The sequence below is a fragment of the Sorex fumeus genome, unplaced genomic scaffold (assembly GCF_029834395.1).
Source record: "Sorex fumeus unplaced genomic scaffold, SorFum_2.1 ptg000006l, whole genome shotgun sequence".
NCBI lineage: Eukaryota > Metazoa > Chordata > Mammalia > Eulipotyphla > Soricidae > Sorex > Sorex fumeus.
The window spans coordinates 27,602,033-27,619,151 of record NW_026606063.1 but is presented as its reverse complement, the minus strand read 5'-3'; the positions used below and the strand labels follow the sequence as shown (position 1 = coordinate 27,619,151).

Sequence of the window (17,119 nt, the reverse complement as noted above, 5' to 3'; positions counted from 1 at the left end):
CAGGGTTAGGTGTATGCCTTGCATATAATTAACCCCAGTTCAATCCCAGGAGCCCCACCAGGAGTGATTCATGAGCACAGCCAGAAGTAAGCCTTGAGTACCACCAAGAATGAAAACTGAAAAGTAAAGATGGAGAAAAAATATATTTTAAGTTCATTCTAAATTCTAGCTAACTTTGATTAGGTGTTAATGGGTCTATTTCAAATATCTCAGTTACAAGTGTTTCTAGTTTGTTGAATGAAATTGTTTTGGGTTATACCCAGTCGTGCTCAGTGCTTATTCCTGGTACCAGGGATAGAACCCAGGTTAGTCGTGTGCACGGCAAATGCCCTATCCAGTGTCCTGTTGCTCCAGCCTCATTGCATGAGTTTTCATAAATAGTGTGTGAGATTGCAGTCTGATCTTGCCGTCTTGCAGCTGGACTGTGGGATTCACCCTGGCCTGGAAGGAATGGATGCTCTTCCTTACATTGATTTAATTGATCCAGCCGAAATTGATCTTCTTCTCATTAGTCAGTAAGTTTTGGGGTTTTTTTATTTGTTTGTTTTGTCTTTATTAACAACACTATTTTTCAAGGATTTTGCTGTAAATAATATTTTCTACTAGGAAGCATATTTCAAGCATCCTTTGGGGTTTGTTTTTGTTTTTTTTTTTAAATAATTGTCACCGTGAGATACAAAGTTGCTCATGGTTGAGTTTCAAACATATAGTGTTGGAGCACCCATCCCTTCACCAGTGTCCACTAACTTCCCAGTTTCCCAAGTGGCCAACATGGCTGACCCAAGTTCGATTGCTCCATCCCTCTCGGAGAGCCCGGCAAGCTACCAAGAGTATCTTGCCTGCACGACAAAGCCTGGCAAGCTACCCGTGACGTATTCGATATGCCAAACACAGTAACAGTTGTCACAGTGGAGACATTACTGGGCCCGCTCAAGCAAATTGATGAACAATGGGAGGACAGTGACAGTGACAGGCACTGTGGTTTATATTCCTGAACGGGTATCACACATGTCATTTTACATCCTCTCAGAACCCAGTTCTCGTCCAGAGTGACCACTTCCCACTATCATTGTCATAGTGGTCCTGTATGTTTCAAACATCTAAGACATACTCTGTATTATCCCAGGGTAGAGAAGTTTCCTTCCCTACCTGTAGAATAAGGAGGAGATAGGATAGTGTAAAGGTAAAGGTAAAGGCCCTCCCGTTGATCGTCGATTTGCTCGAGCGGACCCAGTAACGTCTCCATTGGAGACTTTGTTGTTACTGTGTCTGGCATATCCAATACTCTCGGTAGCTTGCCGGGCTCTCCGAGAGGGGCGGAGGAATCGAACTCGGGTGGGCCATGTTGGCCGCTTGTAAGGCGAACGCCCTACCCGCTGTGCTATCGCTTGGATATTGTAAAACTTGGGTTATGTCTAGTATAAAGATTTATTGTGAAGCATAGATTGGAAAACAATAGTGTAAAACTTAGGTAGTTGTAAAACTTGATACCAAGAATCTATTCTTCCCCGCAGTATCTCTTTGGGGTCACTAATTTGTCACATCCTTTTATAGGAACGTGATTTTTATTTTTACTTATTTATTTTGCGTTTTGGGTCACACCCGGCAATGCACAGGGGTCACTCCTGGCTCTGTGCTCAGGAATTACCCCTGGCGGTGCTCAGGGGACCATATGGGATGCTGGGAATCGAACCCGGGTCGGCCGCGTGCAAGGCAAACGCCCTACCTGCTGTGCTATCGCTCCAGCCCCAGAACGTGATTTTTATTTTTATTTTTATTTTTATTTTTTTGCTTTTTGGGTCACACCTGGCGATGCACAGGGGTTATTCCTGGCTCTGCACTCAGGAATTACTCCTGGCGGTGCTCAGGGGACCATATGGGATGCTGGGAATCGAACCCGGGTCGGCCGCATGCAAGGCAAATGCCCTACCCGCTGTGCTATCTCTCCAGCCCCAGAACGTGATTTTTAAACGGTGACATATTCGGCTTTCAATCACTAAATTGCTTACTCTAACTCTGGTTGCCAAGAGTGGGTTTGGATATGTTCTTCACTCTCTAGTATTTTTTTTTTAAATGCTTTTTACCAGCCCTGAATGCATTATTCTTTCCCCTGCCCATAACTACCCATGGTGTTGAAATGGCTGGCATGCTGTGATGTCTCTCTACACTGATTGTTTCATTGCATAAAGAATATGGTGGACAATAATTTGAAGAATTGATGGACTCTTTATTTCTAAGTTTCCATTTGGATCACTGTGGAGCTTTGCCCTGGTTTCTACAAAAGACAAGTTTCAAAGGAAGAACATTTATGACTCACGCCACGAAAGCTATTTATAGATGGCTTCTCTCAGATTATGTCAAAGTTAGGTAAGTTACTTTTTTCCATTTATACATTTTTTAAAATTAATTATCCATAATGCAGATGAGCAAGAGAGGTACCTTTTGTGTTTTGAAATGAGGCTCTGCTTTCACTGACAGCTCTCATGATGAGGTCACCTCATCACAGTTCCTAGCATACCATTATGTACCCAGCCTTTATCTTTCTGATCTCTTGTTGTTATTGTTGTTGCAGTGACTAGGGATCATACACATGCCTGTGTTCACACACTGTAGTAGGGATGCTCACCACGTGCCTTTTTGCTGTCACGGTGCTCACACATGCCTGGCTGGAAATTGCATATGGCGCTGGGAGGGGACAGCAGAGGCACCAAGGTCATGGCCAGCATCAGGAACAAAACCCACTTGCCAGGAGACACAAAGGCCTCTGAGCGCTCCCATACCCGAGCCCTGACCTTGAAACCTTCATGTAGTTTTCACACTTTAAAATCATGGTGACTAAAATGAGTTGTAAGATACAATAACAGTATTCTGTATATAGAATTTCAGAATTTTATTAAAGTTCAGTTGCAGAAGGAAAATCTTGTTTCTTTGCTTAAAAGTTTTGAGTCATTTTCATGATTCCTACAGCATAAAGTGTTACCCTTCAAAAGTTTATACTTCAACGTATAACAAAGAATGGGAATATTCTTGTTAACAGTTACGGTGTTCATCCTTACATAACACCATGTTTGAGGCTGGAATGGTACTACTGTGGGTAAGGCATTTGCCTTGCATGCGGCTGATCCTGATTTGATCCCTGGCCCCCTCTGTGGTCCCCTGAGCACTGCCAGGAATGATTCCTGAGTACAGAGGTAGGAGTAACCCCTAAGCTTTGCTAGCTCTGGCCCAAAACCGAACAAAAACATAAACAACACCATGTCCTCAACTCTTCATATTAACCTGTTTAATCTTCTTATCACCTTTGTCTACTGAGTCTCATTTATGGGTGATGCAACCAAGCACAAAGAGATTTTTTTAATCACTGTCTTTCCTGCCCCCACTTTTTATAAAGTATATTGGCTTTATTTTCAGGAAAACAGTTATGCGAGACTCCCCCCCCCCCAAAAAAAAATTTTTTTTTATTCCATTGTAAGAATAGTGTCATCTATGGGACAGTATGTTAGTGAGTTTCTCAGAAATGTCGAGATCAGAAGCAAAGGTTGAGAAGTAATGTCCCAAAGAGTATTTTGCCTTAATACATTGAGCATCATCAAGCTTTGTAGCTACACACATTGAACATTTTAATTATAATCCCAAAAGGGGAACATATATAAATTTGCATGATTGCATAATATATACAGTATAATTTTTAAATAAATAGCTTCATGATTATACTATCACAGATGCTTTTTTCCTCTTCTGTTTTTGGTTCTCACCCAGTGGTACTCTGGGTTTATTCCTGTCTCTGCACTCGGGATCACTCCTGGCAGAGTTCAGGGAACCAAATAGGGTGCCAGAGATTGAACTCAAGACAGCCACGTGTGAGGCAAGAGGCCACCATAGTATCACTCTGGCCCCTGCAGATCAATTATTTAAGTTCAAAGGCTGTTAAAAATGTCCTACCCATAATTCTTTTTGTTGATCTCTTTGAAAATTTAGTAACATATCAGCAGATGACATGCTATATACGGAGACAGATTTGGAGGAAAGCATGGACAAAATTGAAACCATCAACTTTCATGAAGTTAAAGAAGTCGCAGGAATCAAGTTTTGGTGTTACCACGCGGGGCACGTTCTCGGCGCTGCCATGTTCATGATCGAGATCGCAGGCGTAAAGGTACTTGGGCTCTGTCAGTTTCTCTCCACCGGAATCCACCATAGAGCTTCTGCTACCCATGAGGACTAGAGAGTTCTTCATGCTTGTATCAAAACTCTGAAACGGGGCTGGAGCAATAGCACAGTGGGTAGAGCGTTTGCCTTGCACATGGCCAACCTGGGTTCAATTCCCAGCATCCCATATGGTCCCCTGAGCACTGCCAGGGGTAATTCCTGAGTGCAGAGCCAGGAGTAACCCCTGATCATCGCTGGGAGTGACCCCAAAAGCAAAAAAAAAAAAAAAAAAACGCTGAAATAAGGTGGCATTTGATTGATTTTTTTTTTCTTTCACTTAAGTATCATAGTTCAATCCTCAATGTGCAATTCTTCTTAATTAAGTTAGAGAAAAGTAAAATAAGCATCTCAAAAATGTAAATTTCCTTCATACCATTATAAAATTAATTCTTTTTCACTGTGCTTTAGAAAAGGAAGAGGAGGGTTGGAGAGGTAGCACTTGCCCAAGGCTTAACTCTCTGAGCAGTACCAGGAAGAGCCCAGAGTACTGCAAGATGTAGCCCAAAAACAGAGAGAAAGGAGGGAGGGGGGAAAGAAGGAAGGAAGGGAGGGAAAACAGGAAGGAAAGGAGGGAGGGAAGGAAGAAAGAAAGGAAAGAAGGAAGAAGAGAGAGGGAAGGAGGGAGGGAGGAAGAATTATGACTCCACCTGATTCTCATTAAAACATAAAACTGCATGAATAGAGGTGGTTAATCAGAGATTATCTTTCCAATCATTCTTGATTTTTTTATTAAAAAAAGACCAGTGGAAAACTTGTGAAAATGTAGGTGGGCAAATAGATTTTAAGACTAATAGGTACTAAGCCGTTCTTCCTCTGGAAGCACGTTAGAATCACTGTGAAGCTTATTAAAAATTACTCATTAGAGAAAGTGATGAAACAACAACAATAATAATAAAGAAAAATGTAGGGGCTGGAGGGATAGTACAGCATGTAGGGCTTACACACAGCTGACCTGGGTTTGACCCCAAGGACGCCGTGTGTTGCTCTGAGCCTCTCCTGGAGTAACCTCTGAGCATAGAGTTAGGAAGAAGCCCTGAACAACGTGTGGCCCAAAAAAAAAACCCAAAAAAGCAACATCTTTTTTTTCCAAGTACTCACTGAATCAAAAACTGTGGGTGTGACATCTTTCATTTTTTTGAATTCACTGTCACATCCTCCCATTGTTCATCGATTTGCTCGAGCGGACCCAGTAACATCTCCATCGTGAGACTTGTTACTATGTTTGGCATATTCAGTACGTCACAGGTAGCTTGCCAAGCTTTGCCGGGCTTTCCGAGAGGGGTGGTGGAATCGAACCCGGCTCGGCCGGGCGGCCAGGCTGGCTGTGCACAAGGCAAACGCCCTACCGCTGTGCTATCGCTCCAGCCCTTCATTTTTTTAGGTGATTCTAATGATGAATGATTCTGTTAACTAGTGTAATATCACTCAAAAATTTGATAACATTAATCTGTTGGGACTCCGCCCCAGGCTGTTTCCTCTTGGGGTGCCTCAGAGGGGGGCGGGTGAGAGCCCTCCCCACCTCAAGGGACCCAGCCCCAGCAGCCTACCTCCACTACCCAACCGCTGCCATGCTCCAGGACGCTGTCCACACGCTCGGGCCAAGCCTCACATATGAGTGAACATATTCCTGGACACATCATAAGATACTCCCTACCACAGTAGGCAACAAATCATAGAGGGAAATATATATACATACACATATATATATACATATATATGTATATATATATATGTATATATATGCCTCTCAGAGAGCCTGGCAAGCTACCAAGAGTATCCTGCCCGCCTGGCAAGCTACCCGAGGAGTATTTGACATGCCAAAAACAGTAACAATAACGGGTCTCAATCTCCTGACCCTGAAAGAGACTCCAGTATGGCACCATTGGGAAGGACGAGTAAGGAGAGGCTGCTAAAATCTCGGGTCTGGGGCGAATGGAGACGTTACTGGCGCCTACTCGAGCAACTCGATGGACAACAGGATGACAGTGATACCGTGAATCTGTTGAGTTATACTATGTAATGTCATTTATTTTTTATTTGCTCAAAGACCCAGAAATAAGCTGGAAAGAGCACAAATACAGATCAAAATTTCCACTTGAAATTCTACGCAACCCTTCCACTGCACCCCACTATGTGTTTGGGAGGCTCAAGCCTAGTGGTTCTAGGGGCCACTTTCTAGTCTGTGCTGGAGTCTTGTTTCCAGGGTGCTTTGGGGACTCGGGCAGTGCCAGGGATTGAACTCAGAGCTTCACCCATGGAACTGTCTCTCCTTCCTGTGAGTTTATCTGTGTACCGGATCATTGTCTCAGAGATCTCACTAGGTCTCTTTCCTGTCATACCCTTTCTCTCTGAGGTGTTGAGGGTATCTCTCAAGTTTATTGACACATTTTTGTGGGAGTGTTCTGGGAGTTTGTTATTCCCATTAGTTAGACTAAATTATTTAAAGAGTGAATACGTTGTCACTAGACTAAATTGCAACTTTGAAGTAGACACAGGATTGTGTCTAAATGTCATTGGCTTGCAGACCCCCTTTTCTGTTGAGCTTCATATAAGATTTCTTTTTTTTTTTTTTTTTTTTGCTTTTTGGGTCACACCCGGTGATGCACAGGGGTTACTCCTGGCTCTGCACTCAGGAGTTAACTCCTGGCAGTGCTCAGGGGACCATATGCGATGCTGAGAATCGAGCCCGGGTCGGCCACGTGCAAGGCAAGCGTCCTACCTGCTGTACTATCTCTCCAGCCCCCATATAAGATTTCTTGTGTTACATTTATTTACTAGTAGAATGAAGCCTTCCAAAATCCTAACTTTCCGGTTTTATCTTTTTCACAGCTTCTATATACAGGTGATTTCTCAAGACAAGAAGATAGACACTTAATGGCAGCTGAAATTCCCAATATTAAACCTGATATTCTTATTATCGTAAGTACTACTGTACTGTGTAAGTACTACATTACTGTGTGTAATGAAAGCATAAACTGTTTTCCTACAGAGAAGGAATACCATCTCATAGTCATAAATGTTCTCAGATATTTTAGTAAAAGTTAAAAGTTTCATCTTTTGGCTTCTCTGTATAATACTCTGCCAGTTATTCTGTATTAACTCTATCCAGTGTCAGATTTGTGCTGAGGTTAAACTGCCCAGATTCATGTGATTCCTGGGTTGTATAGAAACATTGTGATCGCACAGCCTTGGCTGCCTTGACTGATGGCACCTCCTAATTTTATATGTTTTTCAAGTCTGCCTACGAGTTTAAGTCTTACAGAGTCATTAAGTGCAAAGAAGTTTGGGCGCGGGGGACTTGGTGAGGAGCAAATTCTAAATGTGTTTTGGTGACAGTGAGCTCTGAGGACTGAGCGAACTTTAGGGCCTGTGATGTATGTAGGAATAGCAAGTACCTTTGGCTAGGTGCTGGAGATCAGCCCTGGGTCAGATACGTGCAGGGCAAGTGCCCAACCCGCTGTATCCCTCTGGCCTCCCAGATGATACATTTTTTTGAGTTATTTCCGAATATCCACTTTTTAAAACATTCTTACTACTTAGCCAAATCCAAATTGTAATGCGTCCGTGTGACATTATATAGATGGGTTCGAGCCAGCGGTTGTATTCATTGTGAGTTGCATCACAGCGCCTCTGCATTTCATGGGGCTTTTCTTTGGGAATCATCAGTCTTCCTCTCCCGCTTCGAATGTGCTTCTTAGGAATCTACTTACGGGACCCATATCCATGAGAAGCGTGAAGAGAGAGAAGCGAGATTCTGTAACACGGTCCATGATATTGTAAACAGGGGAGGCAGAGGGCTCATCCCTGTCTTCGCCCTTGGGAGGGCTCAGGAGCTGCTTCTGATTTTAGGTAAGTGCGCACTCGCTCTCACGCTAGCGCTCTCTCGTTCTCACTTGCTCTCTCTTCCTCTCACTCTCGCTCCCCCTCCGTCCCTCCCTCTCTCCCTCCCTCACTCTTTTCCTCCCTCCCTCTTTTACTCTTCTCTCTCTCTCTCTCTTTCTCTTTCTCTTCTTCCTCCTCCTCCTCTCTTCCTTTCTCCTTTTGAGACACTACCATGGTTTTCCATTATATTCGGGTGATTGTGTGGCCATGGGGAGGTCATTCTGCCTTTCAGAACTGAGGTTTCAGTGTGTAACTATCAGGGACCGTTGTACCAGTAAGAGCCCAGAGGATCAGTGACTGGTGCGCTGCATCTGGGAATGGAAATTACTCACTGTTCTAGTCGCCATTAGCATCAGAAATCTTGACAGCCAGAACTTGAAACTTTAAAAATAGACTGTCCCAGAAGTGTTCTGGGAAAATTAAGGAGATACAGAAATGATCATCAGTAAAAAAATTCAGTCGTTTCGGTGTTTTTAAAGAAATACCCCATCAGTAAATGTCACAGGAAAAAACCCAACGACATTATAGGTGAATAACCACCTCCTTTCACACACAGTATGTTAAATGAACCAGGAAAGTAGAGATCTAGGGTGAAAACAAGCCAAAATCTAACAACAGATGAATACAGACGTTGTGGTGGCTCAGAGAGAGAGTTCAGGGGTCAAAGCACTTGCCCAGCACTCGACCACCCAGTTCCATCCCAGCATCATATATGGTCGTTGAAACACCGATGGGTGTGGGCAAAAAAAGCCAAAATAAAATGTTTACGAAATCGTGGTATAGATGCACAATTAAATACTTTGCAGCCACAAGAAAAAAATGAAATAATAGTTTGCTGCAATTTGGAGGAATTGGAGGGTTTCGTGCTGAGTGAAATAAGCCAGGGTTTCAGAACAAACACTGGATGTTCTAATTCGCCCAGGGTGTTCAGTGAAACAAAGTGAGGATATAGACAACATCTACCAATAACAAACTCTGGGTACTGGAGTTCAAACTGTGAGCACCAGATTAGCGGGGAGTGGGTGGATAGGAAGTGACTCGGGCATGTAGTGGGTGGAGTGCCACACACACAGAGATTGATTCTTAGGGACTGGACATAGTTCAGGGAGGGGTTAAGGTACTTGCCTTGCACTTGGCTGACCCTGGTTCCATCCCCGGCATATGGTCCGCCTAGTAATGTCAGAGAGATCCTTGAGCACCACCAGATGTGACACCCCTCAGGAAGATGATCCATGAGACTAGAGAAATAGTATAGCTCATGGGGGTCTCTTGTTGCACGTGTTGACCCAGGTTCGATCCCCAACAGTCCATATGGTCCCTGGAACCCCCCCAGGAGTGATCCCTGAATGCAGAGCCAGGCATCCTGAACACCGCCAGGTGTGGCCCACAAACCAAAAAACAAACATTTTTCAGTATAAACTGCTCCCAAATAATTTTTTTTAAATCTTTACCTCTTTGGACTGGGCTGGAGCGATAGCACAGCAGTAGGGCATTTGCCTTGCACGCAGCAGACCTGGCCGAGCCGGGTTCCATTCCTCCACCCCTCTCGGAGAGCCCGGCAAGCTACTGAGAGTATCTCGCCTGCACGGCAAAGCCTGGCAAGCTCCCCATGATGTATTCAATATGGCAAACACAGTAACAATAAGTCTCACGATGGAAACGTTACTGGGCCCACTCGAGCAAATCGATGAACAATGGGAGGACCGTGACCATGACCTCTTTGGACTATGATCACAAAATTTTGGTTTTATAATGATAAGCACCAGGCTAATTTTTCTAGAATTCCTGAAAATATAAGTATATGTCTTTATTTCTAAGTTTTCTGAATTATTTATTTGTGGGGGAACCATATGCAGCAGAGCTCAGTCATCACTCTGGGCTCTGTGCTCAGGCGTCACTCCTGATGGTGCTCAGAGGACCGTATGCAGTGCTGAAGATTTAACTAGGGTCAGCTGTGGGCAAGGCAAGAATTTTAACCCCTCTGCTATGTCTCCAGCCCCAAGTTGTCTGAAGTTTTCAGTTAGTTATCTGTGTCGTTTATTGGATTTTTTTTTTCTTGTCAAATCTCTCTAGATGAGTACTGGCAGAATCACCCGGAACTCCACGATATTCCAATATACTATGCATCATCCCTGGCCAAGAAGTGTATGGCAGTGTACCAGACTTACGTCAATGCCATGAACGACAAAATCCGCAAACAGATCAACATCAATAATCCCTTTGTTTTCAAACACATTAGTAACCTCAAGGTGCGTGCTTGTAGAAGAAGGGGAAGGGACGGGTTAAACACTGACCCATTAGTAGTTGGTGTCTTTAGTTGATTCTGTGACTGAATCCTCGCTGAAAGAATCGGCTGGCATCGTTCACCAGAAATCAAAATCAGGCAACTGGTATTCTTTCTCACTTGACAACTTTTTCATTTGTTCCAGGTCTCCATACATTCTCAATACTACGCTACTTGCATTTCTTCTACAATCCAAAGTCCTGATGAGAAAAATATCTTGTATTGCATGTTGGTTTTTTGTTTGTTTTTTTTGGGGGGGGGCCACACCCAACAGTGTTCAGGGGTTGCTCCTGCACTCAGGGGTCATTCCTGTAGAGCTCAGGGAACCTAAGGATTAAACCCAGGTTGGTCATGTGCAAGGCAAATGCCCTTTCTGCTGTACTATTCTACAGGCCCCTACTTCTTTTTCTGTTCTTGCTCAAGTCTCATGTTTTTGATTGGTACTGCAAATTCTCCATTAAGAGAGATATATTAACTTATCTAGATATTCAATAAAGTCTGACTTTTCTTTAACTAAAAAATACAGTATTCTTGGGGCTGGAGAAATAGCAGGTGGGGTGCTTGCTTTGCATGTGGCTGACCCAGGTTCGATCCCCGGCATCCCATATGGTCCCCTGAGCCCCGCCAGAAGTAATTCCTGAGTGCAGAGCAGCCAAGAGTAACCTCTGAGCACAGCTAGGTTTTTTTGGACCCAGATCAAAAAATAAAGTTAAAAAGTCAGTGTTCTGGTGTCAGAGAGTTAGTACAGCAGCTGAATAAATCAAAAAGGTTTACTGGTTCTGCCACGGCCCTTTTGGTGGTATGGCTGGCCTTTTGACCTTTCGGTGCTCTCCACAGTTAAACCTCTGTCCACCCTCGCCCTCCTTTCCCTCCAGAGCATGGATCATTTTGACGACATTGGCCCCAGTGTGGTGATGGCCTCCCCGGGCATGATGCAAAGCGGCCTCTCCAGAGAGCTCTTCGAGAGCTGGTGCACCGACAAGAGGAACGGCGTCATCATCGCAGGCTACTGTGTGGAGGGCACCCTCGCCAAGGTCAGTCATTGGCCACTGCCTCGCCCAGAAGGGTGGCCCAGGGGACAGCAGCCACACGCCTTCTCCCACTGAAATAGTTCTTAGGGGTCAGAGCGATAGCGCAGCAGGGAGAACGTTCACCTCGCACGCGGAGGACCCAGGTTTGGTCCCCAGCCCTCCATATGGTTGGTCTCCCCCCCCACCCCCCCTGCACCTCCAGAAGGGATCCCCGAGCGCAGAGCCAGGAGGGAGCTCTTAGCATCACCGGGTATGGCCCAAAAGTTTTTAAGAAAATAAAATCATTCTTTAAATAAAACAAGTTTTGATTTTTTTTTTTTTTTGGCTTTTTGGGTCAAACCCGACAATGCACAGGGGTCACTCCTGGCCCTGCACTCAGGAATTACCCCTGGTGGTGGGGATGCTGGGAATCGAACCCGGGTTGGCCACATGCAAGGCAAACGCCCTACCTGCTGTGCTATCACTCCAGCCCCAAGTTTTGATTTATTTTTAATAAGAATGAAAATGGCTCACTGGAGCTGGGGAGAAGATGCATATTGTAGGAATTAATGCAGGACATCAGTAGGCACAGGGAGTTTGAGCAGCAGTTGCCGGCAGTTTATATGTGTGTATAGAAAGGTGCCTAGTTGAGAGCAGCACATGGGTACCCTCAGCTAAGGATGCGCTTTATCCATAAGTACAGTCATAAGTAACCTCATGAAAGCTTGCTCGGGGGACTTCTACCCTCCTGGTGTTAAAAATGGCTGAGTTAACACTAACTAAGTACCATAGACATCAGTGTACAGAAACTGTCGAGGCAATTTCTCAGCATCAAGCATCTCACATTCTCTTATCTTTAAGTGACAGCTTTTATTTTTTTAATGTGCTAATGATTTTGTGCCTTGACAGTTTTTTATTACCTTACTCTGTAAATATTTTTGACAGTGGCTATAAATTTAAAATAAATCTCAGATGAAAGCTGCAAATCCTGCTATTTGAAAAGTGATTTTTTTTTTTTTTCCCAGAGCAAGAGAATAGTTGGGATTCCTTGTTTGCCTTTCTAATCCCAAGATTTGTAGTTTTCTGGCTGGGAGATAGCTCAAACGGATGGAGCGATTATTCGCTCACACCAGGCCTGGAGCTCAGGCCCCAGCTCCACATGATCTCCCAGGCACCCCCAAGTGTAGCCCTAATAGTCCCCAGCACCTCCGGGCCCAAGTTGCACTGTGTGACTGGGCCCAAACACTGAGCCGTCTAAGCTACCAGACCCCTTGTCGCCACTGGTAAGGCCCCTGTTTAAAAAATTTGAGGGGGCTGGTGAAATAGTTCAAAGGCCAATGTGTGTACTTTACCTGCAGGATCTGCCTCTACAGAGTCCCCCGGACACTGCAGGAACCAGCCCTGCCGCACAAGCCAGGAGTAGCCCCTGACCACCACCGGGTGCGGCCCAAAACCAATTTAAAATTGTCACGCTATAATTGTGACTGCTCATTCAGTATTGGCTAGTGTGCTTACTTTGCTGCCTAAATATTTCCTTGATCCAGAAAATAAGTATTTGGTATCTACTCTGTCAGCTGTATTAATACAATTTGTTTGGCTAACAATCCTAAATATGACATAAGAATTGAGAGCTGCATAAAAATAGTTTTTTTAAAAAAAATGCGCCATCTCTTGGGGCTGGAGCAATAGCACTGCGGGTAGGGCATTTGCCTTACACACGGCCGACCCAGGTTCGATTCCCAGCATCCCATATGGTCCCCTGAGCACCACCAGGAGTGATTCCTGAGGGCAGAGCCAGGAGTAACCTCTGTTCATCGCCACGTGTGACTCAAAAAGCAAAAAAATAAATAAATAAATAAATAAATAAATAAATAAAAATGCGCCATCTCTAATTGCATTGTTTGTTATTATTAGTTTTTGTTTTTTTCTTCTTTGTTTTTAACAGCATATCATGTCTGAGCCTGAAGAAATTACGACCATGTCTGGACAGAAGTTACCATTGAAAATGTCCGTTGATTACATTTCTTTCTCTGCTCACACAGATTACCAGCAAACCAGTGAATTTATTCGTGCTTTGAAACCGCCTCATGTGGTCAGTCTGGATTTGATCATAGCATTAATGGGGGTGGGGGAAGGAGCTTTGCAGCAGCCAAAATGCATATCAGATACCATCTTCTGTTATGGGGGTGGGAGGGGGATTTGGGAGCCCACGTCCGGTGATGCTCAGAGGTTATTCCTCGCTCTGCGCTCAGGAATTATTCCTGATAGGCCCTGGAGACCATATGGGGTGCGCAAGATTGAAGCTGGATCATCCGTGTACAAGGCAAGCACCCTTCCCGCTGTACTATCTCTCCAGCCTGTGCACCATCTTCTACTAAAGTAGCTTTTTACTTTTTGTCAGTTTGTTTTGGGGCCACACCTGGCAATGCTCGGGGATCACTACTGGCAGGATTTGAATGGCCTTAAGTGGTGTTGGAGATGGAATTAAGGTCAACTGCATGCAAGGCAAGCACCTTACCTGCGGTGCTACCTCTCTGGTCTCACATGTGGCCTTTTTTAGGCAGGGAGTTGGGGTGGAATGCGAAACCAGACTAGGCATTGCTCAGAGCTTACCCTTGGTTCTGCACTCAGGGATCATGCCTAGTGGGCTTGGGGGACCATATAGGATGCCAGGGATGAAACTTGTTTCAGCCATGTGCGAGACAAGTACCCTACTCACTGTACTCTCTCTGGCACCGAGTGCTTTATTTATTTTTTTTTCCTTTTTCAGTCACACCCAGCAATGCTCAGTGGTTATTCCTGGCATTGCACTCAGGAATTACTCCTGGCGGTGCTCAGGGGACCGTATGGGAAGCTGGGAATCAAACCCGGGTCAGCCACGTGCCAGGCAAACGCCCTACCCGCTGTGCTATCACTCCAGTCCCCCGAGTGCTTTATTTTTAAAGGAAGCTGTGGTCTTTGGTTTTTTATTTCACATCACCTTCATCAACCAACCCCAGTCCCAGTGTTCTTTTTGTTACTCGAGACTGCCTACCATTCAGAAGCACAGATGTTGCAAAGTGACTGTTTGAATCCTCCCTCTGTTATTTTTCGTAACCCTGGGCAAGTTACCTACCATCTCTGTATCTCATTTATACAGAGGAATACTAATTTCTAGTAGGGATATTGTGAAGATTTATGCTTAATTTAAATTTTGGGGTGAGAAGAAAGACTAGTCACGTAGTGGGGACTAGAGATCAAAGTATGGGATCTCAGGCATTTGCCTTACCTGTGGTTGACCCCAGTTCATTCCCTGGCACTGCATATTTCCCCCCGAGCCAGAAATAAACCCTGAACACTGCTGGGTGTGGTCCAGACCTCCCTCACCCAAAATAAATAATAGATATGCAGTACATTATGTAGCTCTTTTTGCGTGTACCTTTAAGTTTTTAAGTTTCATGTAATTAAAAGGCCAACAGTTAGATTTTGGTAGAATTTGGGGAAGGAGTACGTAAAAAAAAAAAAAAAAGCCCACACTCTTTCTAAACGAAGGACACGTGTGGGACATGGCCGCAAAGAAAAAAGGTGACGCACCTTTCCAGGTGGAAGAGTCACTTAGAGCCAATGGCCCTCTTTGGGGTTTTTTCCATTTTCTTTTCCCCCTCCCAAATTTTGTGCATGGTGGTAAAATGCGACATAATATTTGTTTTTTACCCACCCCCACTTCTCTTCCCTTTATTATTGTTGCTGATGTCCAGAGCCACTAGGACCGCAGGGAGGGTGCTCGCCTTGTACACACACAGTCCACCTGGGCTTGATTCCCGCCAGGTATTCAGGGCTGGAGCGATAGCACAGTGGTAGGGCGTTTGCCTTGCACGCAGCCAACATGGCCGACCCGAGTTCGATTCCTCCGCCCCTCTCAGAATGCCCGGCAAGCTACCGAGAGTATTCGATATGCCAGACACAGTAACAACAAAGTCTCCAATGGAGACGTTACTGGGCCCACTCGAGCAAATCGATGATCAACGGGAGGGCCAGGTATTTAGAGCCAGGAATAACCCTTGAGCACTGCCGGGTGCCAGGAATAACCCTTGAGCACTGCCGGGTGTTGCACCACAAAACTAAAAAAGAAAAAAATTGAAGGTGGTCTCTTTAGATATGGTTCAAAGTTGTGGAGAACATGCCTTGCATGTGAGACCCTGTGATGCCCTGTACCGCCTGGCTGCCCAGCATGGCCAGGGGTGGCCCTGAGGAAATAATGTGTTGACTGGTCCTTAAAAGTGATCAAGTTCAGTAACTTCAAATTCAGCACTTGTTTATAAGCGTAACTCAGATGAGAGCCAGCGGTAGTTTGAATTAAGAATATTTTCCTGTGCTCTTGAAAATGTCTTCCATGTAGATTTTAGTGCACGGGGAGCAGAATGAAATGGCCAGGTTGAAAGCAGCCCTGATTCGAGAATACGAAGATAACGATGAAGTTCACATAGAGGTTCATAATCCTCGGAACACGGAAGCCGTCACCTTGAATTTCAGGGGAGAAAAACTAGCCAAGGTAAAGGTTTGGCCTTTAATCCAACCCCAGTCTTGCCTTCAGGAAAGTGTCTGTGTATGAACCGCTGGTACTCAGATGAGTAAGTGTAGTTAATGATGCTGTCTGCCTGCCTACTCCATATATGATAAAAATGCCATTCTTGGGCCAGACAGTACAGCAAGTAGGGCACTTGCCTCACTCGGGGTTCAGTTCGTGGCACCCCATGTGTGCCCTAATCCCTGCCAGTGATCCCTGAGCACCACAGGTGTGCCCCAAAATCAAAACAATAGTAAAAACCATTTTGTTATTTATTTATTTATTTTTGCTCTTTGGTCACACCCAGCAATGCACAGGGATTACTTCTGGCTCTGCACTCAGGAATTACTTCTGGCAGTGCTCAGGGGACCATATGGGATGCTGGGAATCAAACTCGGGTTGGCCACGTGCAAGGCAAACTCCCTACTCCCTGTACTATAGCTCCAGCCCCACCATTTGGTTCTTAACACCTTTTGTGGGAGGGGTTCGGGGACTGGGGGGAGTAAGAACCTCCCAAGCATGCTCAGAAGGTCGAGGACCCCAGCGGCAATTCCTGGCCAAACCACGTGTCAGGTGATAGAGGGGCCCGAGGATACAAAGCTGTTGGGGCCCGGCAGTGCCAGCGTTTCACCCAGTGATATTTGTGAAACATGTGCGGGAACTGAACCAGGGATGGCCGTCACGCTCAGCTGCCCTCCCCATTGTGCACTCCCCAGCCCTCATTCTTCATGCTTTTTAGGCTTTTTCTGGTTCTAATTTGTTCTGTCATGTGGAAAATTTTCTGGTAGATGAAAAGGTCTTAATGAAATTGACATGGGCAGCTTTTGGGAGAATCCTTGAGCACTAAGTCAGAAGTAGTAGTTCCTGGTCACTGCTGATGTGGCCCAAATACATCCTCCACCCCCAAATAAAAGAATAATTTTGAGTGCCGTAAAGAAAGTACAAAAGTTAAGGTGTTTGCTTTGCATCCCCTCTAACTCCATTTCAAATACCCAGCACCACTTATAATCCCCTGAGCACTGCCAGGAGCTGAGAATAGTCCTTGGGCTCTGGTAGTTGTGTCCCAAAGTCCCTCTCTCAAAAAACCATTTCTCTCAAGAAAATAATCAGGCTGCACAGTAAAGAACACACTTCTGTATAGAATCCTTCTTTAGGGGTGAAGGGCAAGAGGTAAAGTAGAGGAACTTA

At 44.9% G+C, this 17,119-nt stretch overlaps 1 protein-coding gene across 1 annotated transcript in view; it reads left to right on the top strand.

Annotated features, from left to right (window-relative positions):
* Positions 1 to 17,119, top strand: part of CPSF3 (cleavage and polyadenylation specific factor 3) — a 40,163-nt gene that overhangs the window by 7,047 nt on the left and 15,997 nt on the right. Inside the window, exons 3-11 of the mRNA XM_056124061.1 lie at positions 418 to 515; positions 2,239 to 2,367; positions 3,979 to 4,156; positions 7,039 to 7,128; positions 7,908 to 8,058; positions 10,165 to 10,340; positions 11,251 to 11,409; positions 13,331 to 13,477; positions 15,764 to 15,916. Coding sequence (XP_055980036.1) covers positions 418 to 515; positions 2,239 to 2,367; positions 3,979 to 4,156; positions 7,039 to 7,128; positions 7,908 to 8,058; positions 10,165 to 10,340; positions 11,251 to 11,409; positions 13,331 to 13,477; positions 15,764 to 15,916 — 1,281 coding nt within the window. The remainder of the gene's footprint in view (positions 1 to 417; positions 516 to 2,238; positions 2,368 to 3,978; positions 4,157 to 7,038; positions 7,129 to 7,907; positions 8,059 to 10,164; positions 10,341 to 11,250; positions 11,410 to 13,330; positions 13,478 to 15,763; positions 15,917 to 17,119) is intronic.